This window comes from Typopeltis vanoorti, chromosome 1 (assembly GCF_054136105.1).
Source record: "Typopeltis vanoorti isolate ZY-2024b chromosome 1, IOZ_Tvanoo_1.0, whole genome shotgun sequence".
Classification (NCBI taxonomy): domain Eukaryota; kingdom Metazoa; phylum Arthropoda; class Arachnida; order Uropygi; family Thelyphonidae; genus Typopeltis; species Typopeltis vanoorti.
The window spans coordinates 83,832,762-83,855,937 of NC_143549.1; the positions used below are offsets into that span (position 1 = coordinate 83,832,762).

The following is a 23,176-nucleotide window of genomic DNA, read 5'->3' on the forward strand; positions in this document are numbered from 1 at the left end:
TTTCACCCCAAAGTGCATAACTTTACACTTTGGCACATTAAATTGACATCCATTTTTCCTAGCCCAGTCCTCCAAACTATCCAAATCATCCTGTAAAATTTTAACATCCTGTGCACTCATAATTGCTCTACCCAACTTTGCATCATCAGCAAACAAGTGAAAACTTCCTCTCAAATCCTTTCCTATATCATTGATGAATAAACTGAAAAGCAGTGGTCCAAGAACAGAGCCCTGTGGCACTCCACTAGTCACAAGCCGTCTTTTAGACTCCACTCCTGAATAAACCACTCTCTGATATCTCTTCTTCAACCACCCTCCTATCCATCTCACCAACCATATATCTATCCCCATCTGCTCCAGTTTACTGATTAGGATTCTATGTGGTATCCTATCAAAAGCCTTGGCAAGGTCCAGTAGTATTACTGTAAACCCATTACCCCGATCCAGTTCAGCCATCACTGTGTTATAAAACGTGAGCAAGTTACTGAGGCATGATCTACCCTTCACAAAACCATGTTGCCCCCATACAATATCCCATTTTCATCTATCCAATCCTGTATTCTTTTCTTGACTAATTTCTCTAAGACCTTGACAATGATTCCTGATATGCTAATCGGTCGGTAATTTACAACAGCAGTCTTTGGAACCACCTTTATGCAGTGGAACTATTTTCCCCTCTTTCCACCCCCTCGGGACTAACCCAGACCCAAGACTCAAATTAAACAAAATGGTCAATGGTACTGACAATTCTTTAGCTGCTTCTCGTACAACACGAGCTGGTATACCATCCAATCCCACAGATATATTGACATTGAGGTTAAGCAATAGACTACTCACCTCCACTTCATTCACCACAATTCCTGTATAATATACTGGTACATTCGTTTCTGCAATGTCACCACCTGGATGATATATTCTTGCAAAGTGCTCACTCAGTAACTCAACTATATCAACTGATTCAGTCACCTCCCTACCATCGGCATTCTTTAAAATCATTCTACCATGTCCATTTTTCCGTTTACTTGCTACATATCTAAAAAACTGTTTAGGATTCTCTTTAGCCTGCATGGCCAATGTTCTTTCGTAATCCTTTTTTGCTTTTTTTACCACACTCGTTACCCTTCTGGTCTGCGCTTTATACCGTTCATGTGCCTGCCGGTCACCTTTCTCCTTAAATTCCCTGCATAGTTGTTTCTTTTTTTGCAGCTCAAGCTTAATGGTGTTATTCATCCATTTAACTCCTACTTGGTTTATTATTCGGACTCTAGGTATACAGTCAGCCATTGCTTCATGCAAACACTTCTTAACTACCTCCCATGCACTATCGACTTCTTTTCCTTGCAGTTGTACATGCCATGGCACTAAACCAATCAAACTCCTAAGCTTGTCATACTTTCCAACCAGATAATTCCACATGTATCCTGTCTTAATTGAAAATTCTACACCTCTAGCCACCTCCCAAGTCAAGACCCTATGATCACTCTCTCACCGATTGGTGGCAATGTGGTCATATTTGTTACAGCCAAATCCTCAGATGTAATTACTAGGTCAAGCACTCTCTGACCCCTAGTATTTTCCATTACATGCTGTCGCAGATAGTTATCCCTTAATAACTGCATAAAATCCAATTCCTTCCTCCCATGTGTCCTCTCCTCACTCCAATCAATGCAACCATAGTTGAAATCTCCCATAATAATCACCCTCCTTCCACCCATTTCTTCTATTTGCTTGTGCATACTGTCACCACCATCTTTTCCATCACCTGGTCTATAGCAGCACCCAATTGTATATCTAGTTCTGCTAGCCACAATCTCACACCAAATGGCCTCAAATGTGCTCTTTTCTCTATCCTGCAATTCAACTTCTATTCTCCTTGGCTGCAGCTCATCAGCTATCATCAACAATACTCCTTCCCCCCTTTTATTCTCCCTGTCATTCCTGAACACACTATACCCATCACAGTCAATCCCACTAGCTATATCATCTACAGTCAGCCATGTTTCACTAATACCAATAACCTGTGGTCTGGAAGTGCCAACCATGGCCAAAAACTCTTCCTTCTTGTTCCTAATACTCCTAGTATTAGTGTACATGAATTTAAGACCCCCATTAGCCCCAACCCTACCTTGATGCCTTATATTAACTATCCCAGTCTGGTTTGTTGTCCTTATTTGCTCGGGCATATTATATTCATTCTTACATTCAACTGCCTCCCTAAGCACTGTATATCTACTCCCCCCCTCCTTAATAAATCTAGTTTCCCTGAATTTGCACATCCACCATATTCAGCAACACTTTCTCAAGTCTTCTTACACCATAACCATTCAAATGCAAGCCATCCATGTTACATAGATCCTTTCGCCCATTCAACTCACTCCACACGTCCACAAATTCCGCACCACGCATCATACATAACCCACGCAATAAGGTCATTCGCAATTATGGCCCTCCTTTTAAACATTTCACTGTCATACCGTGGCAAAAGACTAATCATTCTAACTCTCTCACTCTTTTCTTTTGCTACCTCAAACAATTCATTCAGGTCTTCTATCATTTCCATTTTATCTCCTTTCAAATCATTCGTACCTGCCACAACAATCATTTCTTTCACCCTTTCCTTTTGCTTTCTAATAGACTCAGTTACATCCTTTATGGTCGCACCAGGTCGGTACGATTTTGTCAAATCCTCTACTATCACACCTCGTACTAACGTACTCGTACTTATTAACAAGTACCCCCCCCCTTATCAAATGATAAATACATAAAGTATATTTCATTGTAAATGTCTATTTTATTTGAATTTATATGTTCACGTAAACAAAATATATGATTTATTTTTAATAGAACAAAATTTGGAATAGGTTCCTCTTCATTTCTCGTCCATGAAATTCCACATTTCAAGTAATTCTTATCATACTTACGAAAATGTTTCATCTTCTTCCTAGATGGTTCTCTAGAGATGTCAGATGACACACCCTTATCAATTTCATTTGATCTAGATGCAATATCAACGTTTTCTTGCTGCTTACAGCTGCTTGCATTTCCTATATTGCTCTCTTTTGTGGGTTCTATAGATCCAATCTTTAACCAATGATCCATACTTAAGAATTTGAAAGCTAAAAAATTTACTGTATTTACTCGAATATAACTTGCACTTTTTCCCCAAAATTAAAACTAATAATCGTGGTGTGAGATATATCAGAGACTAAAGTTTTCAGAAAAAAACTGCAAATGGTGTGACTTACCAAGAAGCTCCTACTTGCTATTGCTACTTTAGGTACAGAGAACAGTTTCCTTGTGTGCATCGTCAAAGTCATCTACCCAAATAGTTTCACCTTCTTTCCCATTATTTCAAGCAAATTATTTGCAATATTTCAACCAGTAATTATTTCATTATTTCAACTAGTAATTTACAACACTTGAGACACGTAGAGCAGCTATGAAGAAGTACATATAATTGGTGCGGTATTAAAAAATCACACGAACCAAAGTTAAATTAGCATTTCAACAGTTAAGTTGAAATGCTAATTCTCTTCAACCGAATTCCATAATATCTGAAACACATTCACTATATATTTCATAGTTTTAACATGTTCACGATGGGGTAGTGTCAAGCAAAACCATATGTTTCACCGGCAACATATGGTTTTGCTGCAGTCTATACAGCAGTTTCTGTTGGAGGGAAGATGTGATTCATTAGTTAGTGCCATTTTTATCCCAGTTGTCTCTAACTGCACTATTTGTTGAGAAATATAATGATTCCATGCATTAATGATGCATAGCCGAAAATTGCCACGTACCCACTGAAGACCTTTCGCGTACCCCCGGAGGTACGTGTACCACACTTTGAGAAACACTGGCCAAGAGGAACACAAGTCATACATCTGCAACCATAACTATGGTCAGTCAGGCCTGGCTGACCATGGCTTGGATACAACCCACAGGATTTCTTGGGGGAAAAAACCACCATGCTCCACCACAGCAAATTCAAAAAAGAGAGACTATTTTTAGAATCTGCAGCAGCTCTCAGAAATCAACCAAATCTAAATAAATAACGTTGCATTAAGCTTCCTAAGACTTGGGAAACACTTATCAGAGATTCCCACCTTATAATCCAGGCCACCTACAACCGCCCATAGAGGATGCTCCACCTAGATAGGACTTTAGAGTCACCTGCATGGTTGTCTTAGTGTTGTGTGGTATTTGTGTATATGTTACATTAGTTTTTTTGTGTAATCCCTGAAGATGTCTCAGTGACTGAGACGAAATATAGGAAGTATTAAATTCTGTTTTAATCCTTTCTGAGTGCTGTACACAATCCATTAAGCCTCCAACATGAAAAATGCATATCAGGGGGAAGAGCATTCAGGTCTGGAGGAGATTCTGAGATGGATAATGAGAGAGAGGAGTGGGGTGAGGTGATGCCTAAGAAGTGGTGTCAGTAGAACCTCTTATAAACCAAGAAATAAACTGCTATGTTTCTATACAAATGCTAGAAGTATCAGAAATAAGGGAAAGAAAATTGTCACATTGATTCAGTTCATTCAACCAAAAATTGTTGGAACAAGTGAGGCATAGCTGGATGAGGATGATATCCTAACAGGAATAGAGATGGAAGAGTTTGATGTTTTTCAAGATAGAAAAGCTAAAACATGGACATGGAGTATGTTGATGATAGAAAAAAAGTTGTGCTGATGTGAGGTGGGGAAATAGTGTTGCTATACTATTTACTTTCACTGTCACTACCTACCCTTAACAGTAGTGATAGCGAAACGTATTAGAAAATTAGCCAAGCAAATAGTAAAAAGAGTGATCATAACGAGTGATTTTAATTATAGTAATAATTAAAATCACTCATTATGACACAGCATCCAAAAGTAAAGAACTTACTTCCTTGAGTTTTTGAGGAACAACAAAGATCAAGGGAATAGGATTTGGTCATCTCATCAAAGAATGTCGTTATAAATGAAGTGCTGAATCTCTCTCTGGTTGGCAAGAGTGACCATGAAGTGATTACCTGGGCAGTTGCAGCTATATGATGACTTTTTTTTTTTTTTAAGGAAAGGACACATGCAGAACTACATTGCTAGGTATTATGAATAGCTTAGGAAACAGCTTGCAGTTGTATCATGGAATGAGAAGTTGTGCAGAAAGGAGATCAGTGCTGCTTGGGGACAACTCAAGAACTACATAGAACAATTTCTATATGTATTCCAACTGAGAAAAGATTAAATAAAGTAGGTGTGAAATGGAGGAATAAAGAGATTTAGCATTAATTTGGAGGAATAATGCATTATGGAAGCAGCATGAGTGGTAATAATCAGTTGTAAGAGGAGTACAAAGAACAGCAAGGAAGGCAACTCGATTAGTTAGGATAGCAAAAGTGCATTATGAGCAGCAGTTAACAAATGAAGCAAAAACCCTAGAGGACTGTTTTGATATTTAGTAAGAAGAAGAAAGAATGATTACAGAATGATGATATTCATCAGTGAAGATATAAGAAATTAGCAGTTCATAATGGTATTTCATCCTCATTAATGTGACATCATGCAGAGTGAGTGCATTGGCAAGGGAAGAAGAGTAGGAGAGAATGACTGAGTGAGCAGGAGGTATGTGGGAAAATGAGTATACCTTACAATAATAATGCTGTTGAACTCAATATCAGATGTGTTTTGAGGGGATGCCAGGGAGTATCCACTTTGACATACTTGTTTAATATGAGTCTTAATGGGTGAAGTTCTAAAGGAGTGGAAGAAAGGCCAGTTTTATCATCTCCCACTTCATAAAGGAGGTGATAAATTGATAGTTAAACTAGGACAGATAGAGGTCAATAATAGATTATAACAACTGGATCATATCAGCAAATTGTGAATGGAGGAGCAATATCCCATGAGGCCATCCATGGAGCAATATCCCAAGAGGCCATCCATGGAGCAATATCCCAAGAGGCCATCCATGGAGCAATATCCCAAGAGGCCATCCATGGAAGCTGTATAAAGAGGATGTGATGGAGTGAGAAGTTTTTTGTATGCAGAGTTGTACATAATTGGAATGCATTGCCTGTGAGTTTGTGACTGCAGGGAATGTGAATCTATTTAAGGTATGGTATCATGAGATGCTTGTGTTACAGAGTGACTTTCTGCAATGGATCTGTGAATCCATGGAGATCTGAAATAATAATAAGATAAAAATACAACCAATCATGCAAAAAAAAAAAAAAAAAATCCAACAAAATGACAAAATTCTATGAGGAAAAAAAAAAACTATCAACATTAGAAAACAAACAAACAAATACTTTATCAACATTAGGAGCTCAATACCAACATCGATGATGTGCACCACTCACAGCCTTCCAACAATTTGTTATTGATCACTGAACATCATCAGTTGGCATACTCCATAACTACAGCTCACGTGAACTTAACTTTCAATGTTACATAATTCATGTTGTCTTCCAGAAGAAGGATGGAAGATGTGCTTTTGTCAAATCTGATATCCACAGGCTGGGGGAATATTTTTTTATATGATACTTTGACTCAAGATTTATTTTCCACATTTTGTTGTAATTATTTGCTGCCCTCTCCCCTTATAACTCTGATGACTGTACTAAGTATTTTGATTATTACTCAAAGATGATCACATACAGTTTAATTACTCAAACAGTGAGATAATCTTACTTGGAAATTTCAGCATACATAATTCCAACTGGATTTTTGAAGTTCAAAGAACAAGAGAAGCTGAATTATTTGATGTCTGTAATGATCTTATGCAAATTATTATCCTATATACTCAGTGGCGTTTTTAGGTATTTCCCGTCCCTAGGCTAGGAGAAAGCGCCCCCCCCCATATTTAATGAGCATGTTGATTTACATGCATAACCTATTTATATCATAAATTCGTAATATAAATATAATAAAAAAAATGAGAGCCCGGGAATTTCCACCGCACCTCAAAATTTGCTGCTATAGGCCCGGGCCTATACCTAAACATGCCATTGTATATACTACCAGAATACAAAATAATCATCATTCTCTCAAAACTTTGAACCTCTTTTTAATCAGTTCTCCATCCAAATATGTTGACATCAGATCTTATCATTATTATGTGACATCTCCAAGGAGTCCAAAAATTCATCTATTATTAATAATAGATGAATTTTTGGATAATAATAATAAAATCCATTTATTATTATTATCCAGGCCTCCATGGAGTCAAAAGACTCATCGCAGGAAGTTGTTTTTAGGAAACACAAAGTTTACCATACCACTCCTTGAACCCACTGACTGTTCGTGCTCTAACCACTCCCTCAGGCAATGCATTCCAGGGTTCAACCATACTCCTTGCAAAGAAACCACTCCTAACCCTCTCTCACAGCCTCCTTTCATAACTTCCAGGGATGACCCCTTGTCATCACTCCTTCTCGCTGTTCGACCAAGCAAAAGAACTTCCCAATTTCTACCCTGTAACTGCCTTTCAACAGTTTCAAAGTCTCAATCATATCACTTCTCCTTCGTCTATCCACCAAACTCTGCAGTCCACATTCCCTCAGTCCATCCTCATAACTGACATTGTACAGTCCTGAAACCATCTTTGTTATCCACCTCTGTACCCATTTCCACAATTAATTTATCCCCTTCAAATCCTGGGGACCAAACCTGAGAACAGTCTAAGTGTGGTCTGATCAGGGTCTTATACAACGGAATGATAACTCTTTTATCTCTGTAGGTCAGCGTTCTTCTCAGTATTGCAGGAATCCTCTGGGCTACCTTCACCACCTTTGCAATATGCTCCCTGAATTTCAGTTTTCTGTCAATCACCCCCCCCCCCCAGATCTCCTGTCTCCCCTCCCTACTTCCTCCAGTATAGCTCCTCCGATCAAGTATGCATCCTCCCATAGATGGTTTCCAAACGATGATAGATGGTTCCCATAGATGGTTTCTAAAGTCTTGACGTTTCCAACGTCAAGACTTTACATTTTGCTGCATTAAACCAACTTTCCTCCATTCATTTGTCCATCTGTCTAGTTTATTCAAATCCTCTTGCAGGGCTACCACATCTGCACTATTGCTGATAACCCTTCCCAGCTTCACATCATACGCAAACAACTGAATATCCCCTTGCAATCCGTCAACAATGTCATTGATATAAAGGTTGAACAATACAGGTCCCAGTACTGAGCCCTGTGGAACACCACTTGTAACCTTCTGCCTCCTTGATATTGCTCCACCATACACAACTCTCTGATACCTATCAGACAGCCAATCCTGAATCCAGTTGACTAACCCGACATCTAAACCCATGTGCTGCAACTTAAATATCAGTTTTATCAGGTGGCACCCTGTCAAACGCTTTTGCAAAATCTAAAACAATGGCTGTATAATGCCTTTCCATCATCAACTGCTCTTGTCACTTTATCATAAAAGGCAATCATATTACTAAAGCAAGAGCACCCCTTAACAAATCCATGTTGATTCTCACAAATAACATTACCCTCATCTGTCCAATGCTGTATATAGTCCCTCACTAATTTCTCCAAGACTAACAACAACTGATGACACACAAACTGGCCTATAATTAGACTTCTAGTCTGCTACCACTTGTGCAGCGGCACTATCTTACTTTCCTTCCATTCCTTGGGTACCTTTCCGACAGCCAGACTTTTATTGAGGAGCCAGGTCAAAGGAGCTGTCAGTTCTTTAGCACATTCTCTCAAAACCTGTGGTGAAATACCATCCAGTTCCACAGCTTTACTGGTATCCAGAGTACTCAGTATTTGGAACACACTCTCCTCTTGCACCTCTAAACCCTGACCCATCTCTCTAGTATTAAAACCTTCTCCAGGATGAAATACTCGAATAAAGTGCTCATTGAACAACTCCACTATGTCCTCAGTATCAGTCACTCTATTCCCATTTTTATCCAACAATGTTATTCTTCCACAATCATTTCTTCATGTATGGTCATCATCAAATTAGAAATTTGATGATGACCATATTCATCTAATTTCTAATTACATTTCTAATTCCTGAAATGTAACCTCAGGTGGTATAGAGTATATTATGACAGACCTATATATCAATACCAACTTCCTGTTGACAGTTTTCCCACATATCAATCCATTATCTGGATTAATATATACCATCTAAGATTATCTCTATTCACACATTCTAGAAATCAACTTCTTTCCTAATATCCTTGTTTGGAATTGATTATGAAATTGATGCCATCTGTCTGCTCCCTAATCTTTTTTAAAACTGCTCATATTTCTGGTGTCCAGTCTTTGATCAAGTGTTTTAGTTCTAACTCAGATCAATAAGTTAAATTAGGTTTTAACACTGTCTTGTATCTTTATACAGTTGACCTGCTACAATAACTTTGCTAATTCTGTTATCTATCTGCATATTTAATTTGGCATCTTCACTAAAAAGTGTACTTAAATAGCTGAAATATGTTACTTGTTCTATAGGCTTCTATTGCGAATGCATCTCATGTTTTCTATGTTCTTACCTATTTTCATGTGAGCCCCCCCATAGCTCAGTCAGTATAGACGAAGCCCTTTGGTCAGAAAGACCTGAGTTCGATTCCCATCCATGACATGAGGAACCTTTATCTAGTCTCTTTCGACTAAAGGTGAGTTAGCCAGTCTCATACAGAGGTGAAGGGTTTTTTCACCTGGAAACGCGGATTTTTCTTCCCTCAGAACAAGCAAACTAGCCTGTGAACATACACAGATCTACAGTCAAAAAATACATACATACATACTTAATCCCTCATTAGGAGGGCTCAACCTATCCTAATGGACGGTTGAGGAAAGGGGGGGGTATCCAACATGAAATAATAATAAAACCTATTTTTATAATTTCTCTTTTTATTGCTGATTTTCATATAAAATTTATTGCAACAGTCATTCAATTTAGCTAGGGAATCCTGCAGTCTTCTAGTGGATTTATTTAGGAATATATAACATCATCTGCATAAAGTAAAGAGTTGAGATTAACATCTCCAATTTTGATGTCACTGTTAATGACACTTTCCTTCATCATGAGATTCGTATGAATGATGAATAATAGCAGAGATAACATGTACCCACACTTGTCTCATACCTGATTAAAGATCAAACAAACCATTTTCCTATACTTCCTCCAGTTCTAATTGCTGACTTACAACATAAATATAGGGCAAGATTGTGCCACTTCATAAAGGAGGTGATAGAACTCAAGCATCAAATTATAGGCCTATCTGTGTGTCAGGTGTTGTGGTTAAGTTGTTGGAGAAGATTGTGAGAACTAGGATCCAGAATTGGGTTGACAACAATGGTATTATCTTTGATGGACAGCATGGATTTGCAAAAGGGAGGTCATGTTTTAATAATCTGCTTACTTATTACAATAAGGTGACTGCTTCCTTGGAGATAGAGGAGAAGGATACACATTAATATACTTAGATTTCGCAAAGGCTTTTGATAGATCACCGCATGATAAGTTGATAGTCAAACTAGAGTGGATGGGGTTGGATATTAGATTGGTGCACAGGATTGGAGACTGGCTATCTGATAGGCATCAACAAGCTGTGTATGGGGAAGCAATATCCAGGAAAAGGAAAGTCACTAGTGTTGTGCCTCAGGGGTCTGTTTTAGGGCCATTACTGTTTAACTTGTATATTAATGATATTGGTGAAGATTTGGATGGAAATATTCAGTTGTTTGCAGATGATGCAAAGTTGGGAAGAAGTGTAGAGATGATGCTGTGGCCTTACAAGAACACTTCAATAAATTGAGTGATTGGGCATGGCAATGGGAATGCAAGTTCAATGTCACAAAATGTAAGGTTTTAAAATTTGTAAGGGGTTGTTATAAGATCAATGCTTGGTGAGGATATATTGTTGGAGGTGGAGGAAATAAGAGATCTAGGGGTGATAGTGGATAAGGATCTGAAATTTAGAGGACACATAGCCAAAATTGTGAAGACAGCACAAAGGTTTCTGGGAATGATGTGGAGAACACTCACGTGTAGAAGTAGAGATATTCTTGTTACTTTGTATAAGGCTTTGATTAGGCCACACATGAAATACTGTGCCCAGATTTGGTCACCTGGTTTTCAGAAGGACGAAGAGATGCTGGAAAGGGTCCAGAGGCGACTGACTAAGGTGGTTTCTAATCTCTGGAATGTCGAATATGAGAAAAGATTGATAAGATGCAATATGCAGAGGCTGGTGAACAGGAGGAAGAGGGGAGACATGATAGAGCCTACAAATTAGTAAGGGGTTGTTATAAGATCAATGCTAGAGAGGTTCTACAGAAAATAGTGGGAAATCAGGGGAGAACCAGAGGTCATCCCTGGAAACTGTATAAAGAAGGTGTGAGTACGGGAGTGAGAAGAAGGTTTTTTTTCATGCAGAGTTGTGAATGATTTGTATGCTTGCTTGAGAGTGTGGTGTCTGCAGAGAATTTGAGTGAGTTTAAAGCATGGTATGATGAGCTGTATGATAAAAGGACCTCCCAGATGAGTCTTTGAGTCCATTTGGTGTAGGGTAATAATAATAATATGGTAGATTATGCATTGCTCAATATAATGGCCTATTTATAGTAGCATTTTGAAGAGCTTTTCTCTTGGATCCTTGTCATATGCTTTTTCCAGATGTTCCAAAACTTAAATACAGATCTGTGTTGTATTCTCAAAATTTCTCAGCTGTTTGTCTTAACATTAAATCTGATCCTGCTGGCCTGGCTGGCCGAGTGGTTAGCATATCCACTCCCCAGCCAAAAGGCTGCGAGTTCAAATCCCGCCGTGGGCATGGATGTTTGTGATTGTTGGTGGTGGCCGGCGGTAGATGCCGTTGGTGTAAATGATGAAAGTAGAACGGTTTGTTGTAGTTTGATTGAGTCGTGGAGACGGAGAGTTGTTGAGTAGGTGCCCTCCCTCGATGAGTGTTTGGACTCCCTGGAGGTGTCATAATAATAACAACTTTTATTTGGTCTGAAACTAAACCTGTTCTTGAAGTTTCCCTTACACAAGCAAGAAATGGAGCCCAAAGTAAAGAACCATAAGAAATGGTGAAATCCTGATGAACACAAAAGAAACAGGAAATACACAAACAAGATACTGCTCGAAGTTATATAAGACAAAGGGTGAAGTTGAGGAACAAAAAAAGGTTAATTGATGAATCAAGGCAAGGAAAATATCACCAATCACAGAGGTAGAAATAGATATGTATTGAAAGACGAGGTTGTAAAGGCAGTTAAACATCTGAGAGGAAAAAAAAAAGGCCCTGGAATAATAATATCACTGGAGAGACACTGAAACATGGGGTTGAAGTGATCATGGATGAACTATACCAGTTATGCAATATTGCATGGGACAAAGTTAAAGTACCAAAAGAACAGACAAGATCTATCCTAATCCATTCACAAAAAATCTATGTATAGGACAAATGTTCCCTTAAAACAATTTGTTTAATTACTTTTATGCACTGCTTTGGTTTTTTTTTTTACATTTTTTTTCTGTATTCTCTCACAGCATATGCTGACTCATAAGAACTTTCAATATACTTTCTTCTGCTCCTTGGCTGTCCTCTTAAATTTCTGAGTACACCATGGAGTTCTGATTTTTCTATCTTTTCTAACAACTTACCCATATGTCTCTCTGGCAGAATGAATATTTTCTTCTGAATGTTAGACTAACTTTTCAAGGACTGTTCCTTGTTTTCAAATTCTCTCATTTTTTTCCTGAAAAATATTTATGTATCTGAGTCTACAGTTCACCACTGAAAGCTGCTCAAATTTGATTCTTTTCAAAACTTTCTTACATACATTTCTTTTCAATGTGTTATTCAATTTTATCTTGTTCAAAACTAAATGATGTGTTCACTACCTATTTCAAATCCTCTGTATATTCTTGGCCCTAAACTTAGCATGAAGATGTTATAGAAACATTTAAGTCACTTAAAAGGTGTTTTGTAGGACTGAAGCAGAGGAAATATTTCAGATCTGGCTAGAAGAGGTAGAACAAGTGTGTGTGTGGGGGGGGGGGGGGGATAATCATAGGTGAATAACCAAAATGGTAAACTGTTTTTTGAGTGCTCCCTATGAGGATAAACTGAAGATTTGTGGATTCCAAACTTCAGCTGATAACAGGAAAGGAGAGCTATGATATAAACATAAGTTAGTAAAGGAATTTTATAGAAGAGTTACTAAAGAAATCTTTCAATACATGATTGAATGGGACAGAACAAATAGTTATCAACAAATAATTGAAATGGTTGCACTAATTGTGTCTGTGTACCCAGAGATTGTTGGAATAAGTGAGACATGGTTAGATGAGGACGACATCCTGACAGGAATAGAGATGGAAAGGTATGATATGTTTCGTGAGGATAGAAGGGATAAAAAGGGAGGGGGAGTGCTATTGATGATAGAGAAAGAGTTATGTCCATACAAGGTAGAGATGCAAAAGGGAAATAGGGCCAGTGGTTTTGAGGCAGTATGGTGTGAGATAGAGGTGAATAGAATCAAATACTTGGTGGGATGTTGTTATAGACCTGGTAATGTGGATGGTGGTGATAGTGAAATGTATAGTCAAATAAGCCAAGCAAATAAGAAAAGGGTGATCATTATGGGTGATTTTAATTATGGCAATATAGACTGGATTGAAGAGATAGCGACTGGAACTAAAGAAAATGAGTTTCTTGAGTTTTTGAGGGATAACTACCTCAGACAGTATGTAACAGAGGGCACACGAGGATTAAGGGTCTTGGATTTGGTCATCTCATCGGAGGATGTAATTATAAATGAGGTGTCAAATCATCCACCAATTGGTGAAAGTGACCATAAGGTGATTACCTGGGTAGTTGCCAGCAGTGCAAGGACCCCTGTGAAAAAAGGGTATATGTGGAACTACAACGGGGGTGATTATGAAGAGCTCAGGAGACAGCTTGCAGATGTAGCATGGAATGAGGAGTTAGCTGGAAAAGAGATCAATGCAGCTTGGGGGATTTTCAAAAACTATTTAGTAGATGCAATGTCTAAATGTATACCACGGGTGAGAAGGTTAAATAAGGTAGGTGTGAGATGGATGAATAAAGAGATTAAGCATGCAATACAGAAAAAAAAGGCATTGTGGAGACAGCATAAGAGAAGTGGAAGTAACCAATTTCATGAGGTCTACAAAGACCAGGCAAGGAGGGTGACTTGGTTGGTGAGAGTAGCTAAAGAGAGGTATGAACAGCAGTTAGCTAATGAAGCCAAAAAGAATCCTAGGGAGTTCTTTCGATATGTAGCCAGCAAAAGAAAGAATGATTATGGAAGGATGACATTGATTGGAGGAAATGGTATAAAGACAGCTGTTGCAGAATGTGTTGTGGAGATACTTAATGAGCAATTCATAAAGATCTTTCAATCTTGTGAATGTGACTTCATGGAGAGATTAAGAGCAGTTGATGATGGGGAGGACAGACTGACTGTAAGTGAGCAAGAAGTGTTTGGGGAGTTGAGTAAACTAGATGTAAATAAGGCTGTGGGACTTGATAATATATCACCACGTATTCTGAAGGAGTGTGCCAGAGAGTTGACACCTGCCTTGACATATTTTTTTAATACGAGTCTTGCACTTGGTCAAGTTCCTAAAGAGTAGAAGGAGGGCAAGATTGTGCCACTTCATAAAGGAGGTGATAGAACTCAAGCATCAAACTATAGGCCTATCTGTGTGTCAGGTGTTGTGGTTAAGTTGTTGGAGAAGCTCGTGAGAACTAGGATCCAGAGTTGGGTTGACAACAATGGTATAATCTTTGATGGACAGCATGGATTTGCTAAAAGGAGGTCATGTTTTAGTAATCTACTTACTTATTACAATAAAGTGACTGCTTCCTTGGACAGAGGAGAAGGATACACAGTAATATACTTGGATTTCGCAAAGGCTTTTGATAGAGTACTTCATGATAAGTTGACAGTCAAACTAGAGCAGATGGGGTTGGATATTAGATTAGTGCATTGGATTGGAGACTGGCTATCTGATAGGTATCAACAAGTTGTGTATGGGGGTGCAATATCCAGGAAAAGGAAAGTCACTAGTGGAGTGCCTCAGGGGTCTGTTTTAGGGCCATTACTATTTAACTTATATATTAATGATATTGGTGAAGATTTGGATGGAGATATTCAGTTGTTTGCAGATGATGCAAAGTTGGGACGAACCATAAAGAGTAGTGAAGATGTTGTGGCCTTGCAAGAAGACTTGAATAAATTGAGTGATTGGGCAAGCAAATGGGGATGTGAGTTCAATGTTGCAAAATGTAAAGTTTTAAAATTTGGAAAACAAAGATGGGATGCAGAATTTATGCTTGGTGAGAATATATTGTTGGAAGTAGAGGAAATAAGAGATCTGGGGGTGATAGTGGATAAGGATCTAAAATTTAGGGGACACATCGCCAAAATTGTGAAGACAACACAAAGACTTCTGGGAATGATGTGGAGGACACTGACATGTAGAAGTAGGGAGATACTTGTTCCAATGTATAAGGCTTTGATTATGCCACACTTGGACTATTGTGCCCAGATTTGGTCACCGGGTTTACAGAAGGATGAAGAGATGTTGGAAAGGGTCCAAAGGCGACTGACTAAGGTAGTTTCTGACCTCTGGAATGTTGAGTATGAGGAAAGATTGAAAAGATGTAATTTGCAGAGTCTCGTGGAGAGAAGGAAGAGGGGAGATATGATGGAGACCTACAAGTTGGTAAGGGGTTGTTATAGGATCAATGGTGGAGAAGTTCTACAGAGAATAGTGGGAGATCAGGGGAGAACCAGAGGTCATCCCTGGAAACTGTATAAGGAGGGTGTGAGTAAGGGAGTGAGAGGCAGGTTTTTTTCGTGCAGAGTTGTGAGTGATTGGAATGCCTTGCCTGAGAGCGTGGTGTCTGCAAGTAGTTTGAATGTGTTTAAGACACGGTATGATGAGATGTGTGTGTAAGATAAAAGGACCTCCTAGATGAGTCTTTGACTCCATGAGGTCTTGTTTAATAATAATAATAATCCCTAAAAGTATGGTTAGCAAGGGTGTAAGTACTAAATTTTTGCTTGGAGGGTTGTAAATGATGGGTTGTTGGAGGCAGTCAGGAATGCTTCTTCAGTGAATGAATATGAAGCATGAGATAATGAACTTGACTGGTTAATGTGTACCTCCCACAACTAGTCTGCAGACTTGACCGAGATGCCTGTGTAATAATAAGTTATATAAAAGTATAGTAATAAGGAATGAAAAGTAGGTTATTTACAAGGATAATGAAATGTTTATGGAAATGTTATGAATATCAGGCATGTTAACGAAAATAAGAGATTATCATCACACCACCATGGAGTCATAAGACTCATCGTGGAAGAAAAAGGGATTAAAGAATATAATTTCTTGGCAAGTGCAATTAACTTTGCAGCCAAGTGAAACAGCTTTCTATAACTATCTCCAGTCTGGAGCATTTGACACCTTGTAACAAGTAAGCAGACTGCCAAAACATGAGATATAATGAAATAGAGATGTATATAGATATGTGGCTCATTGAGTAAAACCTTCCATAATGAATCTAGCCATCAGTAGAAGACTATCATATTTATGATAGTCTTCTACTATCATAAATATTTATGCTGCAGTGGGATCTGAATCCCAGCTCAGAGATAAAATGCAGTGAATCAATCAAGTTGATCTGGCAATATATTATGATAAATTTAGTTGAATCCTTTATCCCTGTGAGAGCAAACAAAGTTTGCGCCTGAAAATATCTTCAGGACTGAATATAGTGTTGTACTATCATACCTGGGTAGTAGTCCAACACGAGGCAACTTGTAGCAAAGGTGGAGCAAGCTACCAACACTCCTATCCCAATATCTACCATAATGCAAAACACATCTCCTTGTGGATATGTATACTGTTATGCATTAAGGGATTGGCCACTACCCAGACTAGTTTCGACCTTTATTGAGGTCGCTTCAGTGGGAGCCAGGCCCAGATTTGGAGATACCAGGCAGAAGCGGTAGCAAGGTCATCTTTACCTATAGGAGTTGCCAAAAGGTTTGCCACCTTTTTTTATTAAATTACTCTGGATCTAGAGAAAGATGTTGAAAGTTTATTTTTCACTAGGTTAGACTATGATAAATTTAGTTTAATCCTTTATCCCAGCGAGAGCAAACAAAGTTTGCGCCTGAAAATATCTTCAGGACTGAATATAGTGTTGTACTATCTTACCTGGGTAAGTAGTCCAACACGAGGCAACTTGCAGCAAAGGTGGAGCAAGCTGCCAACACTCTTATCCTAGTATCTCCCATAATGCAAAACACATCTCCTTGTGGATATGTATACTGTTATGCATTAAGGGATTGGCCACTACCCAGACTAGTTTCGACCTTTATTGAGGTCGCTTCAGTGGGAGCCAAGCCCAGAGTTGGAGATACCAGGCAGAAGCAGTAGCAAGGTCATCTTTACCTATAGGAGTTGCCAAAAGGTTTGCCACCTTTTTTTTTTTATTAAATTACTCTGGATTTAGAGAAAGATGTTGAAAGTTTATTTTTCACTAGGTTAGACTATGATAAATTTAGTTTAATCCTTTATCCCAGTGAGCGCAAACAAAGTTTGTGCCTGAAAATATCTTCAGGACTGAATATAGTGTTGTACTATCTTACCTGGGTAAGTAGTACAACAAAAGGCAATTCGTAGCAAAGGTGGACCTACGTAAGATAGTACAACACTATGTTCAGTCCTGAAGATATTTTCAGGCGCAAACTTTGTTTACTCTCACTGGGATAAAGGACTAAACTAAATTTATCATAGTCTAACGTAGTGAAAAATAAACTTTCAACATCTTTCTCTAAATCTAGAGTAATTTAATAAAAAAAAAGTGGTAAACCGTTTGGCAACTCCTATAGGTAAAGATGACCTTGCTACTGCTTCTGCCTAGTATCTCCAAATCTGGGCCTGGCTCCCACTGAAGAGACCTCAATAAAGGTCGAAACTAGTCTGGGTAGTGGCCAATCCCTTAATGCATAACAGAATACATATCCACAAGGAGATATGTTTTGCATTATGGGAGATACTGGGATAGGAGTGTTGGTAGCTTGCTCCACCTTTGCTACAAGTTGCCTGGTGTTGTACTACTTACCCAGGTAAGATAGTACAACACTATATTCAGTCCTGAAGATATTTTCAGGTGCAAACTTTGTTTGCTCTCACTGGGATAAAGGATTAAACTAAATTTATCATAGTCTAACCTAGTGAAAAATAAACTTTCAACTGGCAATATATTATTTGTATTAAAGAAGAAAAAAAAATTGTCATACTGTTTATTTCTGCATTGCCATGGAGTCTTAAGACTGAAAGTAAGAAGGCTAAATTCCTCACCAACAAAAGCTCTCTCTCACACACCCCTTTATAGTTAAGTAGAGAGAAAGAGAGAGAGAGAGAGAGAGACAATTTAGTGACTGTGCACTCAACTCCAACAATCACCTTCACTACTATTCAGAAGTTATTCTGGATCTTTTTCAAAGTCTGAAAAAGAATAATAAAATGTCAAAGCAGTAACTTATATTTCAAATTATTAATTGTTACTAAATAGAACTGAATTGAATTACAAAAATATTTATGTTGTAAATTAAAGCAATAATGAGAAAAATTACTTGAATCAAATATTCTCTCGCAAATTGTTCATTTTGACTGATGCACAATCGTATGAATATGCAACCTTTCAAATACCATACAATAAAATAACGAGAAGTGAAAAATACAAATCTAAAGTATAGTGATCTCTCAAATTATATGACTTTCAAATAACCTGAGCCTTCAATTAATTGACTTATGCAACTAACCCTTCAATTATCTGACCAGAAAAACTGATTTCCTACTGCAGTCAGTTAATTGAGTGATTACCATAATTACTTTGTGTCCAGATGACATAGGTTAAATTCCAGAAAAGTTACAATTTTTTTTTTTTTTTTTTTTTTTTTTTTTTTTCCCTTAGGTATATCCATGGAGTTAAAGACTCACCATGGAGGTCTGTAACAATCATTTGCACAATACCTATCATACCTTTCCCAGAACTCATTTACTCATGAAGCATTCACAACCTTCTCTGGTAATTCCTTTCACCCATTAACCACACGCCAAACAAAAAATCTAGTACTCACACCTTTGCTAACCACACACTCTTACATAATTTTCAGGATTAAACCGATCTTTCATTCTCTCAATTTCTGCTATGTATTGAAAAAAGTCTTCTGTGTCAGTTCTAAAAAGCACCTTTAATAACATGTTTCTATGTTATTAAAGGTGCTTTAAAGTATTTCTATCCACAGATCTTAAATCTCTGTCTTCACAGGGATTATTCCATAAACTTGACAAGATCTTGGTCACTCATTTCTAGATCCTCTCCACCATCTCCTCATCCAAATTACATTCAAGAAGAAATTATATACTTCTTTAAATGCACTTCTTTTAATATATCCAAGCATTAATGTGCTTGGATAAAGGATTCTGCAGCATATGAGTGTTGTGTATGAGTGTGTGGGAGGTGGGGGGGGGAAGCTTTTCAAACCTTTTCAGATCTCCTATAAACTAGGGTGTAGTTTCATGGCAGGCAGTGCAATTCATTTATTAGCTGAAGACCTTCACTAACATCCAAACCACATCCATTTGAATCTACAGTTTGTTGACTGCAGTCACTATTTTCTCAGCTACCCACAAAAGGATCAAAGACAAAAATTTAGCATTATGGTCCTAATTCTGAGGAACACAGACAAAGTCTGTTGTCTTTGCACATACAGAAACATGTTATAATTCTCTTATATCCTTTCTTCACTTCCTAACACGAGTCCATGCTAAATTCATGGGACCAGACATTAATATCTTTTGACCAAATTTTATAGAGTACAATTCTTCTTTATAGTGTTAATACTTCAAATTAAATAAAGACAACTTACCTTCTCAGGTGATGAATCATCAGCATCAGATAAGTTATCCACAGCAATGGCCAAGAATACATTAAGCAAGATATCTTATATATCATGAAGGATAATAAACACCAGTATAATAAAAATATAAAATAAAAGAAACTCAGTATACTAAACTCCATATCAATAAATCACTGAAAAGTCTTAACGCTTCACAATTCATTACTATGAATTGCTATACTACAAATCTGCATGTCTATCAAGAGAATGTGAAAGAGAAACAAGCAATGTTTGGAACTGTTCAAATTAAGTCTAAGCATAGCTAATGTCTTTGAGAACAATGGCAGTGAAAAGATAGTTCCATAGTATGAAATTATTTTTCCACTGTAGAGAGTTAGTTATTCACTTTTGGCATCACTGGACACGATATGGTCACTCCTGTAACCTCATAGGATTTTGAGAGTGAAGCCTTCTGCTAAAAGTGGTAAAGTCATAGATTCCTTTTCCACATAGGACAATGTACATGCAGTTAGCCTAGTGGCTGTGCGCTTCGCAACCATATGCTTGGGAAAGGAGTGTCCTAGGTTCAATTCCCGTAAGAGACGTGAGGAGCCGAAGGATCTTCATCAGCCATAGCCAAGATAGCCAGTCTTGCCCGTGGACAGTAGGGTTTTCCTCCCCAGTTTACATGGGGTCCCGCAAAAGCAAGCAAACCAGCCTTGAGAACTCAACACCTGCGGACAGAGGATACACCGGGGCATAGGGCTGACCACCTTATCCTGTGAACGGTTTAGGTCCAATGATTAATAAACCCTCGACACCGCAAGGTAAAAAGGTGGGAAAGGAAAATGAGATGAATGAGATGAGATTAGTAGGGCAATCACAAACATGCAAGCCCAGGGCAGGATTCAAACTTACATCCTCTTGGGTGGAGAGCAGATATGCTGACCACTTGACCAACCAAAGCTGGTAGAATGGTTACTGTGGTGAAAGTTTCATTATATTTATATCATATTTCATCAGTTGTATAAGTCTCTGATCAGACAATACTTGGACTATTGTTCTCAGATTTGGTCCCAAGGATTTGCAGGGGATAAATTAACTGCAGAAAGGATACAAAGACGGATGACAAAGATGGTTTCAGGACTGTACAAGGATAGTTATGAGGATTGGCTGAGGGAATGTGGCTTGCAGAGTTTGGCAGATAGAAGAAAGAGAAGTGAAGGGGATATAACAACAGGAATAGAAGTCGCTGGGTATAGCATTTTTCGTCAGGATAGGAGGGGAAAGCGTGGTGGTGTGGTACTGCTTATGATAAGTGATGACCTATGTCCTCTAAGAGTGCAGAATTTGGAAGGAAGTGAGACAAATGATTTTGAGTGCGTATGGTGTGAGGTAGAGGTAGGCAAGACAGGATATTTAGTGGGGTGTTGCTATATACCCAGGAGCACAGAGGATGGGGACCAGGAGATGTTTAGACAGCTAAGTTTGGTAAGTGCAAGAAGAATGATTGTTATGGAAGATTTTAACTACAGCAGTATAAATTGGGGAGAGGAAGCTGCATGCAGCAATAAGGGAATAGACTTTCTAGAATCATCGAGGGACAAATGTCTTAGGCAACATGTAACACAGGGAACAAGAAGTTCAAGAGTTTTGGATTTGGTTATAGCATCAGAAGAGTTGATAATATCTGAGATGACATCTCTCCCACCAGTTGGAAAGAGTGACCATCTCATTTTGACATGATGAATGCAGGAGTATCAAAGAGACAGGAACATATGTGGAATTATAAAGAAGGTGATTATAATAGTCTTAGACATCAACTTGGAGACGTTTCATGGAGGGAGGAATTGGAAGGCCAGGATATCATTAGTACTTGGAAAATTGTGAAGGAATATTTGTAAGCAGTAATAGTAAGCTGTATTCCACAAGTGAAGACGAGGATACAATTTGGTGTAAAATGGATGACAAACAATATTAAAAAGGAACTGCATGTGAAAAAGAGGCTATGGAAGAGACATAAGGAGACGGGTGAAGAGCAGATGCATGAAGAATATAAGACACCAGACAGGAGAGTGACTAGCGTGGTAAGGAAAACGAAACTGGAATATAAGAAGAGAATGGTCCTAAGATCCAAAGAAAATCCTAGGGAATTTTTTAGCTATGTGGCCAGTAGGAGGAGAAATGACTGTGGAAAAATGACATTGTGGGATAAAAGTGGTAATAGAGTAACTGATGCAGAGGACATAGTGGAATTGTTCAATGAACACTTTATTGGATATTTCATCTTGGAGGAGTAAATTTTAATACTAGAGGGAGAGGGCATGTTAGAGGTTTAGAGGTGCAGGAGGAGAGTGTGTGCGAAATACTGAGTACTCTGGATGTCAGTAAAGCTGTGGGACTGGATGGTATTTCACCACGAGTTTTAAGAGAATGTGCTAAGGAACTGACAGCTCCTTTGACCTGGCTTTTCAATGAAAGTCTGGCTATGGGAAAAGTGCCTCAGGGAATGGAAGGAAGGCAAGAATAGTGCTATTGCATAAGGGCAGTAGCAGACTGGAATTGTCTAATTATAGAAACGTTTGTGTGTCATCAGTAGTTGCTAAGATCTTGGAGAAATTAGTCAGGGACTGTATACAACATTGGGCAGATAAGGGTAATGTTATCTGTGAGAGTCAACATGGATTTGTGAAGAGGCACCCTTGTTTTAGTAATATGCTAGCCTTTTATATATAAAGTTACAAAAGCAGTAGATGAGGGAATGGCATATACTGCCATTTTCTTGGATTTAGCGAAGGCATTTGACAGGTTGACACATGATAAGCTGATATTTAAGTTGCAGCACGTGGGTTAGGATGTCAGGTTGGTCAACTGGATTCAGGATTGGCTGTCTGATAAGTATCACAGAGTTGTGTATGGTGGGGCAGTTTCAAGGAGGCAGAGGGTTACAAGTGGGATCCCACAGGGTTCGGTACTGGGACCTATACTGTTTAACCTTCATATCAACAACATTGTCATTTGATTGAAGGTGGATATTCAGTTGTTTGCAGATGAATGTGAAGCTGGGAAGAGTTATTATAATATTGAAGATGTGGTAGTCCTGCAAGAGGATTTGAATAAGCTAGACAGATGTGCAAATGAATGAGGGTATCGGTTTAATGCAGCAAAATGTAAGGTCTTGAAGTTTGGGACACATCGATGGGATACTGCATACTCTATTGGTGGAGCTATACTGGAGGAAGTAGGGGAAACACGAGATCT

General features: G+C 38.4%; 1 protein-coding gene across 1 annotated transcript in view; it reads right to left on the reverse strand.

The window, feature by feature from the left end:
- The window catches only part of LOC150110163 (muscle calcium channel subunit alpha-1-like), a 1,246,847-nt gene that overhangs the window by 864,509 nt on the left and 359,162 nt on the right, over nt 1-23,176 (reverse strand). The window contains exon 16 of the mRNA XM_090391329.1: nt 19,946-20,019. Within this exon, the coding sequence (XP_090247455.1) occupies nt 19,946-20,019 (74 nt within the window). The remainder of the gene's footprint in view (nt 1-19,945; nt 20,020-23,176) is intronic.